This window comes from Eumetopias jubatus, unplaced genomic scaffold (genome assembly GCF_037043125.1).
Source record: "Eumetopias jubatus isolate StellerSeaLion01/CBP00866 unplaced genomic scaffold, mEumJub1_p1.0 scaffold_7, whole genome shotgun sequence".
NCBI classification, from domain to species: Eukaryota; Metazoa; Chordata; class Mammalia; order Carnivora; family Otariidae; genus Eumetopias; species Eumetopias jubatus.
This window is the reverse complement of record NW_028274813.1, coordinates 33,266,602-33,278,930: the sequence shown is the minus strand read 5'-3', so window position 1 is coordinate 33,278,930 and position 12,329 is coordinate 33,266,602. Positions and strand designations below refer to the sequence as shown.

Below are 12,329 nucleotides of genomic sequence, written 5' to 3'. Positions count from 1 at the left end.
CTCCGCCAGACAGACAGACACACACACACACACACACCCACCCCACCCCGCCAACCACCAGATCCAGACCTGCTCAGCCCCTTCCTCTGTCCTGGCCTCTGCCTGTTCTTCCCACAGCCAGGGGCTTGCTTGGAGGTTGATTTGATTCCAGTAATTGTTGTTTTTTGGTCCTTCCCTGCAAGTGTTTGAAATGAGCAGACCTCAGGTGAAAATAATAAAAGGAAGGGCTGATGGTGTCACAGGTTTTCAGAGGGATCTGTTGGGAACTATAGAATAGCAGATTTCTGTATTTTGTGAAATAAAAGGGTCTTATTTCTAACCCTTTTCCCTCACATCTAACTGTGTAATTTATGTGACAGAAAAGAAAAGGAGTGGAGTATGGTCCTGCTGCCATTAGAGAAGCTGGCTTGATGAAAAGACTCTCCAATTTGGGTAAGTGGCTGGATTTTAGATGTCTGTGATGGCTGGTAACAGACCAGTTCTGTCTCCTCTCCTATCCAGGGACTGCACAGGATCTACTTGTACTTGGGAAGCCTCTCATCCTCCCTTAGATCCCATCTGTGGTTTGAGATCTGGGAGTCTTCAGGCAGAGTCTTGTCGGCAATAAAGAGAGTAACTGTGTGGAAGGCAAGGAAGTGGGGGCGGGGGGGGGCAAGCATAGGGAATGCAAGACAGTGGAAAGAATGCTAGCTAGCCCCAGCTCTAACTGCTCAGCCTTTCCCTCTCAAATTCTAGCTCTCTGAACTCAATTAGGAGGTGCTTCTGATTCATCAGTCTAGCCAGTTCCCTCTCTTCATATCCTTTGTTTCCTCCCCAGGATGAATAGCTTTATATTACTGTAGGCAGAGCCTTAGATCAGTGTTTTTCAAACTTCCCTGATTATGAAAATCACTTGAGTTACTTGTTGAAAATATAGGTTCCTAGGCTCCTCCATGGAATAGTCTGATTTATTGGCTCTGGGGTGGGGCCCAGACATGTATGTACATTTTCACAAGTGCCCAGGTAATCTGCAGGAAAACTGCGGTCTTGTAATTAGGATAGTACTCTAAACTTGCAGAACCCGACCCAAAGACAAATGCCATTTATATGGTAATAGAGAACACTTCTTTTGGTAAGAGGGCACCAAATTCCAACTGTTATGATAGGAAGGTTCTTCCTTTCATCTAACCTGAATGTTTCTAGCTGCTGTTTGAGGCCATTTCCTCCATTCATATTAGGACAATTCACAATCTTTTCTGAAGCCGGAAGTGCAAAAGGCATGGCAGCAGCCAGCTGCAGGTGCTGCAGGTATCAGTGGGAAATCTAGGTAAGCTGCAAATCCCCTCCCCACTCTTGCTTTGAAACCTCCTCTGCTGATCATTGAGTCCATTCCAGGGGGTGGATCATTTCCTTCTAAAACACAGGACTAGTGAAGTCACCAAAGCCACCTTGAGTTGAGGTGTACTTCCTGTACCTCTGGCTGCATCTACATATGGTGTCTTTGGCTAAATACTCAAAACTCTTCTCTGTTGAATAATTACAGATCCTTCTTCAGTAGGGTCTCTTATTCCTTTTAATGACTCTCCAGGTTCACCACCACGTTTAGTTTTAATGTGTCATCAGTTACCTAATGGGAAGACGTTTCTATTCCTGCTTATAAATGAGGATACTGTCCCTTTAAATCAGCTGTACACATTCAGCCTTTTTATCTTATTTTATTATTTTTTAAGATTTTATTTATTTGACAGAGAGACACAGCGAGAGAGGGAACACAAGCAGGGGGAGGGGGAGAGGGAGAAGCAGGCTTCCCGGGGAGCAGGGAGCCCGATGCGGGGCTCCAATCCCAGGACGATCCCAGGACCTCAGGATCGTGAGGTGAGCCAAAAGCAGACGCTTAACGACTGAGCCACCCAGGCACCCCACATTCAGCCTTTTTAAAAGGCAGCATTTACACCGAAGAGGACAATCTCTGGGAATCACTATTTTTTTAAACACTGGACAAACCCTTCCAGCCCATCTGATGAACTGGGCCTGGCCTTGAATTGCCTGCTCAGTGCTCAATTCTACCTTAAGAGACTGACAAGAATCAATTTCGGCCTCTTACAGGGGACACATTTATAATATTCAGCTGAGGCTGCTGAATGAGGGGGAGGGGCACATCTGTGGCAGCTTCTCTTATTAGACCTTTCCTGTCCTAGCTCATGGTATTTTTCCACTCCAACCTGGAAAAGCCATTCTCCCTTAAATCCTACATCCTCAAATACCTCCTCTATAAACTCTCAACCTAAAGTGATGGGGAAGCTGCAGTTTTTATTTTGGTCTTCCCTTTTTTTTTTCCCCCCAGATATTTTTAGTCTTACAATTTATATCCTTACCCTGTAGCTGACTGGTAAGCCAGTATCACCAGCAGCCCAAAATAGAATCTCATTGCATATTAATAAGAGTGTGGCACTCAGCAGATTTGTGGCATGTGCTTTTGGCTAATCTCCAAAAATAGGTTGGAGAAAAGTACCAAGAGAAGTTTCAATTGCTTTATTGTGAAACAGTACTAAAGTACTAGAACACTTTCAAACAAGTAGCGTGGGTCAAATTTCAAGGCAGGGAAGACGGAAAGGTAACTTTCACAAATCCCTTTGTTCCTTGCCTTCAGCTCTGATCTCACAGGCTGCTGGTGTTGCCATGGCATTGGCCAAACTTCCTGTTTTCTTGAATGAATGGATTTGATGTTAGTGTCTGGGTTTGGTTTTCCCTTTTTTTCTTGGGTTTAGTAAGGACACTCGGTTCCTCTCTCAGGTAACCCCTTATCTGAGCATATGTGGAGAGCCTGGGAGAGACGAAGAGGCAATTGCTCTGGCAAGGCTCAGATTTGGTGCTTCTGCTCCTGACTCTGGTGAGCGCTGAAAGCCACGGTCCTAGGCCCCCTCCTTTTTTTTTTTCTTCAGAAGTTGAAGGAGTGTTCTGTGGGGGAGAGCTAGGTGTAAACCTCCGTTTAATAGAGGTGCCAGCCACGGAAACAACTATCTAAACTGCGGCTGGGACCTGCCCAGAGTCCTGGAGTTTGTAGAGCTGCGTGGGAGCTACTCTGGTTCCTCTCAACTAGGCTAGAGACATTTGTTCTTCCCGTTCCATTTGGTGCTCCTTCAGATAGCAGACCAGGAATCTCTTCTGGTTGAGACCCAGAATCTGGTCTGCTTCAGGAAGAACTGATAGAGGACCTGAGGTAGTTTAACAGGAAGAACTGAGATCTGAGAACTCTTTGGTACAGATTGATGTGTGAGTTCAAGGGTGGGTATTTGCTTTCAGTGGTTGGTAGAGGATGTTAGCATTCATTAGTTGTATGATCATGATACTTCAGCCTGGCTTCCACGCTGCTGTTCCACTGCAACGCCCTTGAGCAAGCACACTGATTTGTTGGCCTTTATTTTGCTGAACCTCTCTATTGTACAACTGACCGCTTTATTCTGGAAATCCTGTTAGCAAACACATCCCTCTGAGTCTGTCTCCATTGACTAGTCCTTCCTGGACTCCTTTGTGGGATCTTCCTCTTCTTCCCAACCCTTAAATGTTGACCCCAATGTTTCTCCAACTTTGTTCTAAGGAGCCTCATCTCGCTCTCACAGATGTCTCAAACTCCATTTGTTCAAAAACAAAATTCCTTATCTTCCTCCTCAAATCAGTTTCTCCTGCTCTCCTTCCATGGTCTATTTCATGCTGTCACCCATTATCCAGTTACTCAAGTCAAACTAGAAGACCATCACAATTCTTTGCTCCTTCCCTTTTGTGCCTTACATCTGTTGATCACAAAGTCTTGTTGATTCCACCCCCCCCGGCCCCCCGCCAAATGATTAGAATTTTTCACCATGATGGTGCTGCTGTAGTTCTATCTCCTCACACTTGACTGTAACTTTCCATTGGTATCTTTTGTCCCTTTCTTACCTTCCTTGGTTCACATTCTTCACTGCCACCAGAGTGAGCTTTCTAAGACCATTTCTCCTTTGCTTAGTCTTTCCATGGCTTTCTTTTACATGCATCCATGCTTCAGTCTTGTATTCATATACCATCTCTGCTAATTTGCCATATTATTCACTTTGTATTTCTTTAAATTGGCTTTAAAGGTTCATACTTTTAAAACGTAGCCTGAACCTATAATAAGCAATGAAATCTCAGGCTTGTTCTAGGTACATTTTTTCTAATACACTTTCATTTAATAGTTTTATTTTTTGATATTTGTCCTTCGACCACTAGGTTGAAGTGTAGAACACATAGCACCATAATTTGACCTTCATCTACCTCTTTAGACTTCTCTCCACCCACATTCTGCCATATTTTCATTGCAGCTAGAGTTGTGGGCACTTGACCTAGGCTCCACCAATAGAAGCATGCATCCTAAACTTTGACTTGAAATTCAAGAAGGGGCAGCAAAGAATTCATTCTGTGATGGGCAGGGTGGTAGCCATACCAGCAGTGGCTTCTGTCCAGCATCATGGGGTCAGCCATGGCAGCTCATACAGTGCCTTTCCCTAGCAGTGGAGGTGATAGCAGCAATAGATCTCTACTGGACCGTCCTGCAGTGTGACTTCTGGAGCCATTATTGCTGGTAATGTGGCCTTTAACCCGGATACTGGCCCTCTTAAAAGATTCTGGGAGTTACCCAAATTGAGTAAATTGCTTTTCTGCTGTAATTAGCTAGAATAGGTTTCTGTTGCTTGCAGTTTAGAGATCCTGATTGATATCTAGTTTATAAATTCTGGTGAGAGAAAAACTGCCATGTGGATACTCCACGTCCTCTCTCTAGCCCTTTGATAATAAATTATTATTCTTTTGTTTGCCCTTTTCCCTAGTACTTAACACAGTCTTCTTGTAAGTTAATATAACTCATTAGGTTACAGTTTCTTTGGCCTTTAGTTAATTTAGGACTAGATTTTAGTCTCTTTGGGTTTTAGCAGCTCCCTGTTCTCTTGGTCCTTTGATTTTTGAACCATCACGTCTCTTAATGTGACTTCTGAAAACAGCCTCAAGTTTTAACTAAGGACATTTTTAAGTTTTAGGCATGCCTGACTGTACTAAATAGACCAACTTTAATGTATTACCATGACTTAAGATCATTTTCAATGTTCTAGATCTTAAGCATGTATCTTAATGGGGTTACAAGACTGTATACATCTGCTAAAATTCATTGAACTTAAAATGTAAGTAATATAAAGTATGCATCAAAACTTTTTAAACATCATTTTCAGGTCTACTTTTCTAGGAGCAGCTTTTAGTCACTAAAAACTATAACAAGTTCTTTCACTAATTTCTATATTGAAAAAATTTGAGTGCTGCTAAGGTTTGGTACTGGGAATATAATAGTGGACAAAAACAAAGACTTGTTATCTTGGAGCTGTCATTCTAATGAAGAGTGGTTGGAAACAGACTTAAGTAAAACATACAGTATGTCAGATGCTAATGAGTACTGTGGAATAAATGAAAGCAAGGGGTGAGGGACAGCAAGTATTGGGGATAGAGTAGGCATTGCATATGTAGTTGGGGAGGCCTCAGCAAGGAGTCTGTGAGCAGACCTTTGGCAGGTGAATAAAGGAACAAGGTGTGTATCTGGGAGCATTTCAGGCAGAAGGAACAGTAAGACCCAGAGACAGAAAGGTGCCTGGAATGTTCAGGGAACAAGATGCTATTACTGAGCTCTAGCCAGTGATTGCTATGTGGGAAGGGGAGGGCCTTCTACTCTTCAGTTTTTCAAGAAAAGCCGGAAATCTGGATTTTTATGGGAGATCTAAGTTGTTTTAATAAAGAAATAGGATATATCCATACAATGGAATATTACTGAACCATAAAGAATGAATTTCTAATTCATGCTACAGCAGGGATGAAACTTGAAAGCATTATACTAAGTGAAAGAAAGACACAAAAGGCTACATATTCTATGATTCCATTTATATGAAATGTCCAGAATAGGCAAATTCGTAGAGTCAGAAAGTGGATTAGTTCAGGGACTGGCGGGGAGAAGGCAATGGGGAGTGGCTGGCAATGGGTGCTGGTTTCTTTTTGGAAGGTGATGAAGCTGTTCTAGAATTAGTAATTATTAGTAATTTGCTTCGTAATATGCCATAGCAAAAGCCTACATCACGGGTGTAGGTAAATCTCTTAAAGGCATTATTGGGATTTGGCAAATTGCAGTATAACCAATCTTTCCTTCTTAAAAAGACAGCAAAGAATTTAACTTAGACCTTTTATTTCAAAGTTGTTTGATCCATTTACCATGTTCTGGACACTGTGCTAGGCTCTTGCTACTATGTCATTCTGTTTGTTAAAAACAAATGATGACACCCATCAGGATGGCCAGTGTGAAAAACAAAAAACAAAACCAACCGCCCCCTGCCCTAGAAAATAACAAGACTTGGTGAGGATGTGGATATATTAGGACCCTTGTGCACTGCTGGTGGGAATGTAAAATGATATAGCTGCTGTCAAAAACAATATGGCAGTTCCTCAAAAAATTAAAAATGGTTAACATATGATCCAGCAATTTCACCTCAGGCATATACCCAAAAGAAAGAATTGAAAGTGGGGTCTAGAAGAGATACTGATATACCCATGAACATGGCATTATACACAATAACCAAATGTGGAAGCAACCCAAGTGCCCACTGATGGATGAATGGATGGATAAAATGTGATACAAACATACAACAGAATATTAGCCTTAAAGAAATTCTGACATATGCTGTAACATGGGTGGAACCTTGAGAACATTATGCTGAGTGAAATAAACCAGTCACAAAAAGACAAATACTGTATAACTCCACTTACGAGGTACCTAGAGTAATCAAAGTCATAGGGACAGAAAGCAGAATGGTGGTTGCCAGGGCTTGGGGGAGGGAAGAATGCAGAAATATTGCTTAATGGGTACAGAATTTCAGTTTTGCAAGATGAAAAGAATTCTGGAGGTGGATGGTGGTTATGGTCATACAATAATGTGAACATACTTAATACCACTTAAAAGTGATTATTTTGAAGATACTTAATGCCACTTAAAAGTGATTATTTTTATGTGTATTTTACCACAATTTAAAGGAGAATGAAAGTAAATTAGAATATACTGTGAAGAACGAGACTGTAGCTTGAGGTTGTAGCTTTTCTTAGGACATAACAATGCCATGTGCTTGAACAATTTTCAACTTTTTAGCACATTGTTTTGCTTTATAAATCTCAGCATGAACAAACTGAAAAAGTATGTCCTGAAGACCGTGAGAAACTTTCCCTAGGCCACACGGTAGGCAGTAGTAAAGAATCTCCTTTCTTGCCCTTATACAATCGGATCCCTGGATTGGTGCCGTCAGCTGCCTTCTCAGGTCTTGTGGCAGCCGAAGAAACTCAGAGCGGCGCCATCATAAGTGTATGGTCTCCTACTCCTTAAAGTCCTGTGTGTTCCTAGTGTATTCCCTCTCACATTTCCCACGACGGCTCTTTCAAGTCTTTACCCATAATCCTCACGGCCTTGTCTTTCTGACTCAGGCATGAACTCCCTTAACAGCCCTTTTCCCTGTCATCCCCCCAGTGAGTTGTATCGAACAAGATTCTTTTACACCCTCAGAGGATGAGGGATCCAGTCCTCCCTGTATCAGGTAGATAGAATTGCATGTGATAAAAGCACAAAATAACAGCGGTTTAAGAAAAATAATTTCAAGGGCGCCTGGGTGGCTCAGATCATTCAGCTCAGGTCATGATCCCAAGGTCCTGGGATCGAGCCCCACATCGGGCTCCCTGCTCGGCAGGAAGCCTGCTTCTCCCTCTCCCTCTCTCTTTCCTCTGCTTGTGTGCCTGTGCCCTCCCTTGTTCTCCTTACTCCCCTCTCTCAAATAAATAAATCTTAAAAAAAAAAAAAAATCATTTTACTCTCCAGTAAATAGGATCTAGAGAGAAGTCCAGAACTGGTTTGGCCACTGTTTTTAAAGTTCAGACCTAGATTCTTATCTTGCTGTTCTACCAGCAAGGCCTCTATCTAATGGTCCCAGTTGGTGTGGCCTTCTATCTGGCAGCGGGGTGCAAGAATGGACAGAGGCTGGTGAAGGGAGAATTTGTGCTTTCCCTTAAGGAAAGTTTCCCAGAAGTTGCAGGGCACTTCTGCTTACCCTGTTGGCCCCAGTGGTCACATGGACACACCCAGTTACAGAGGAAGATGGTGAATTTAGTCGCAATTCTAAGACCTCCTGTTCCCAGCTAGAGGTCCGCTGTCTCTGCAGAAGTGAAGAACAGATCTTGGACAAGTAATGAGTGGTTACAGCACCTCCCTGTGCCTTAGGTCGGTCCTCTCTCTCCTGCCTTCTGAGTGTTCTTGTTCCAGCAATCATCCCTTCCTTGCCCTTGTTTCTCAAACTTCTAACCCATCCCTTCAATAACTAGCTGCAGACCTTACTGCCCTGCTATCCTCCCTTGTCTTTAAGTAGCCTTCTAGCTGTTGTCACCTCCCTTCAGAGCCACCATCCTGGCTTCTCCACTGCCCTTGCTTGCTTTCACTTGCTATCATCTGACGTCCTGGGCCATCATTGCAATGAAACTGGTTTTGCTGCGTTCTTGGACCTCCTACTTTCTAACAGGGTAGACACTGCAGCATCTACCTTACTCATCACTGTCTGCCACTCCTTCCTTATTGAAATAGACCCCACGTTCTTCTGGTTTTAGCTCTTCAGATTCCTTTGCTAGATCTTCAGCTACCCGCCCTTTACCTGCTGGTGTTCTCAGGCTTCTGCCCTTGATCTCTTGCTTTAATGTTATGTCAGTTGGCATTTTGTCCCTTCCTCTGGTTTTCCTGTCACCTGTATGCCGATGCCTCCAATGCTTGTTTCCCCTCTTAGCTTCATATCTATAGCCCAGTTGGCTTCTGTGTCTCTTTTTGACTTTATTATGGAAGTGTTCAAACATAACAAAAGTAGATATGGTGACCTAGTGACTTTGTTGTATCTGTCACCCAGTGTCAATCATCAATACATGGCCCTCACCTTACTATATGCCCCCTTTTTCTTTAAGATTTATTTGAGAGAGAGAGAGAGAGAGCACATGAGCAGGAGGAGGGGCAGAGGGAGAGGAAGAGAAGCAAGCTGCCTGTTGAGTGCAGACCCTGACACACAGCTCCATCTCATGACCCTGAGATCATGACCTGAGCCCAAATCAGGAGTGGGATGCTTCCCGACTGAGCCACCCAGGTGCCCCTACTCCGTGCCTTTTGAAGCAAGTCACAGACATCCTATTGTTTCATCTGCAAATATTTCATTAGATATCTTCAAAATATAAAAATTCTTTAAAATTTGGGGTGCGTCTAACTCTTGGTCTCAGCTCAGGTCTTGATCCTCAGGGTCATGGGTTCGAGCCCCACGTTGGGCATGGAGCCTACTTAAAGCTTAAAGAATTTTTTTTTTTAAACCACAATACCATTATCACACCAAAAGAAGTTAATATCAAAGGCCCAGTGTTGGGGAAATATAATAATTAAAAAAAATAATCTCCTAACCAAGAAAACCTGTCCACAAAGGTAGTAGAGAAAGAAAACAGTTTATTGAATAAGCATCAAATTTCGAAGAGAAAGAAATCTGGCCTGTTTGCATAGCCATGCAGCCCATTATGCGTTTTCAAGATAGTAACTAGTCCACCAGTTAGAAGACTTGAACAGTACCGTTTGTCAGAACTCATCCTAACTTTGTCATAGAAATGTGAACAGCCACCAGAGGGGAAACAAACTTCAATTCTAAGGCAGAAGGTAGTTTTGTAAATTGGAGCAGGCTGCCCATCCCATGTCCACAGAAGTTAGTCTCTTCATCTCTAGTCCTTGGGAAACATTCCTGGGTTGGGAGACTGGCGAGAGGGTTATTTGTTATATTTACATGCATTTGAAAAGGACAGAGAAGGAAATTCTAAGAAGGGAACAAGAACTCTTTTCCCTTTTAAACAGGGAAAATTCAGTTTATTTTTATTTTGTTTCTGTCTTTAAACCAGTTAATGTTGACATTGTTCGACTGACTTAGTCTTTTTTGCACTTATTTTTTAGTTTGTTTGACTCAGGATCCAAATAAGTTCTATATTGACTGATATCTTACATTCTTGATGGGTTCCTCATTTCGTTTTTGGTTTTTCTTTCTTGCTGTGTATTTGCTGAGGAGACTAGGTCATTTGTACAATCTGTTTGAACTTTGCAGGTTACATCTCTTTGGTGTCCTATGATGTGTTCTTTTTTTTTAAGATTTTTATTTGAGAGAGCGAGAGAGTGCGCACTCTCTCATATGTGGGGGAAGGAGAGGGAGAGGAAGAAGCAGACTCCCTGATGAGCTTGGAGCCCCAATTCAAGGCTCGATCCCAGGATCCCCGATCATGACCTGAGCCGAAGGCAGATGCTCAGCTGACTGAGCCACCCAGGCGCCCCTCCACGTATTTTCAACAAGAAAGTCTCTAATACCTCAAGGCCATCTATCCAGAACTGAACTTCTCATCTTCGTCACTCCCTTCCCCTGTCTTTCTCAACTCTGGTAGCAGAGCCGGAAAGCTGGCGTGCGGGGGCCCATCTCCACACCCACTCTAAGTATTACTGGAATTTGTTGCTTCTCTCCTATGGCCTTATCTTTAGAGTCCCCTTGTGGAGCTGCTCTTTTCTGGGCCCATCCATTTCCCTCAGGCCCCCAGGGCGCTAGATCTGCAGCGCAGATTTGATTTGTCACTTCCTGACATGGAAACCTTAGTAGCTCCCTGCTTAGGATCTGGGCCCACCCCTCTCCCCACTGCCTCTCTCCATTCCCCACCCCCACCCTGGCCCCTGCCCACCCCCACCCCCCACAGTCCTCCCAGGAACTCTGGGGGCCCCTTCTGGTAAGCCTTTCCCCTTTACACTTTTATTGCTGGCTAATACCTTCAAGATTCAGATAATGCCCCCTCTGATAAGTCCTGGCTCTTCCTGGATCTGAGTCAGCACCTTCCTCTGTTCTCACCAAGCTGTGTGCTCACTGAAAGCTGCACCCATACCTCTTTTCTGTATCCCCAGGACTTAAGGGCCAGGCACACAGTCAGCCCACAGTCTGCCTTTGCTGAAGGAAGAGAGGGCCAAGCGTCCTGGCTTTGTCCTGTAACTTCACTCACATCATGACCTGTGTGATTTTCCCAGATCACGATTTCCTTTCTTTCAAAATGATTTCCTCCTCAGAAGCCAGCTGATTTCCAGATTTTTGAGAATGTATGACTCAAAATAACAGTCACATGTCACTGTTTAACTTTTATGAGGTATTAGGCTACCAGCTGATGATTTAAGCTAAATGTAAAAGTAGGTGATAAGAGCCAGTTGTTGCCCCCTTTTTGAGACCTATTTGTTTCTGAATCAGGACCTGAGTTGCTAATGACAACTGCTTCAAGTTAGGCTGGCTTCTAGTTACTTTAGAAAGATGATACATTATTTCTTTTAATATCCAACATAGCACGGTTCAGAGGCCTGGAACCTAAGGGATTACTGTGGTTGCTTTAAATAATTTAATCTTTGAATAAAGTTTTTTGTCCCTCCCTGTTAATGACCAAACTCTCTTGGTAGTGAGGGTGTATTAATATAACAGGTGTGGTAGTGCTCAGATTGAGAAGAAAGACCAAATCCTCCCAGGTCCCTCCCCACCGCCACAAGACCAGAGCCACTGAAGAGGGAAAGGAGCAAACTCCTTCCTGTGTGACCCAAGAATTGAGTCACAGAAAGGGTATGGCTTTGTGGTTAGGGCTTCAGAGAACTGGCGTTCCGAGACTAATTGGCTTTGCCTTTGTATTCTTTCATAAATGTGGAAGATTCAAGCTGTGTGTGAGAACTGGAGACTCTAGGAGCAGTGTCAATGAGCAATCAGTGGGCCCGTGTGTATTTGCTACTTCTCACCAAAACCTGATTTTATCAAAGTGACATAGTCCTATTACAAACAGGTTTTGGGAAGTCTTGGGTTACGCCATCCGTTTCGAGGAAAAGAAAAAAGGGTAGGGTGGGGCACAAAACCACAAAAGATGCCTCATCCAGTTGAACTAAGATGTAATCGTTAGCATATGGAGGCTTTCCCTTGTTACCTCCTGTAATACTCCTAAGGAGCATGTGAGATAGGTCAAGCTCAGAAACTGAACTTGGTTGGCGATCTTGACTCTGCTAGGAAGTTAGGGGCCAGAGGGCAAGAATTCTTCCTTTTGCGTCTGTTGTGGCACTTGACCTGTGGCTATCTTGTGTGCACTGTTTTCCACCCAGAGTGGTCTGGAATGTGGTGTGTTTGGTTTGAGGTTCCTGGGGAACACTCTCCAGGATGCCAGCCCAGGGTCTGGGGCAGGGAGCTGTACATCAGGACTGTTAGCTG

General features: G+C 43.5%; 2 protein-coding genes across 6 annotated transcripts in view; one reads left to right on the top strand and one right to left on the bottom strand.

The window, feature by feature from the left end:
* The window catches only part of VTI1B (vesicle transport through interaction with t-SNAREs 1B), a 74,785-nt gene that overhangs the window by 16,012 nt on the left and 46,444 nt on the right, over positions 1-12,329 (bottom strand). For 3 of the 4 annotated variants that reach the window (XM_028121787.2, XM_028122084.2, XM_028122016.2), the window contains one exon: positions 70-175. The exons of the other annotated variant lie outside the window; for it this stretch is intronic. In XM_028121787.2, coding sequence (XP_027977588.1) covers positions 70-175 — 106 coding nt within the window. The remainder of the gene's footprint in view (positions 1-69; positions 176-12,329) is intronic. 4 annotated transcript variants of the gene reach the window in all.
* Positions 1-12,329, top strand: part of ARG2 (arginase 2) — a 33,767-nt gene that overhangs the window by 765 nt on the left and 20,673 nt on the right. For both annotated transcript variants that reach the window (XM_028121685.2, XM_028121615.2), the window contains exon 2: positions 360-432. In XM_028121685.2, coding sequence (XP_027977486.1) covers positions 360-432 — 73 coding nt within the window. The remainder of the gene's footprint in view (positions 1-359; positions 433-12,329) is intronic.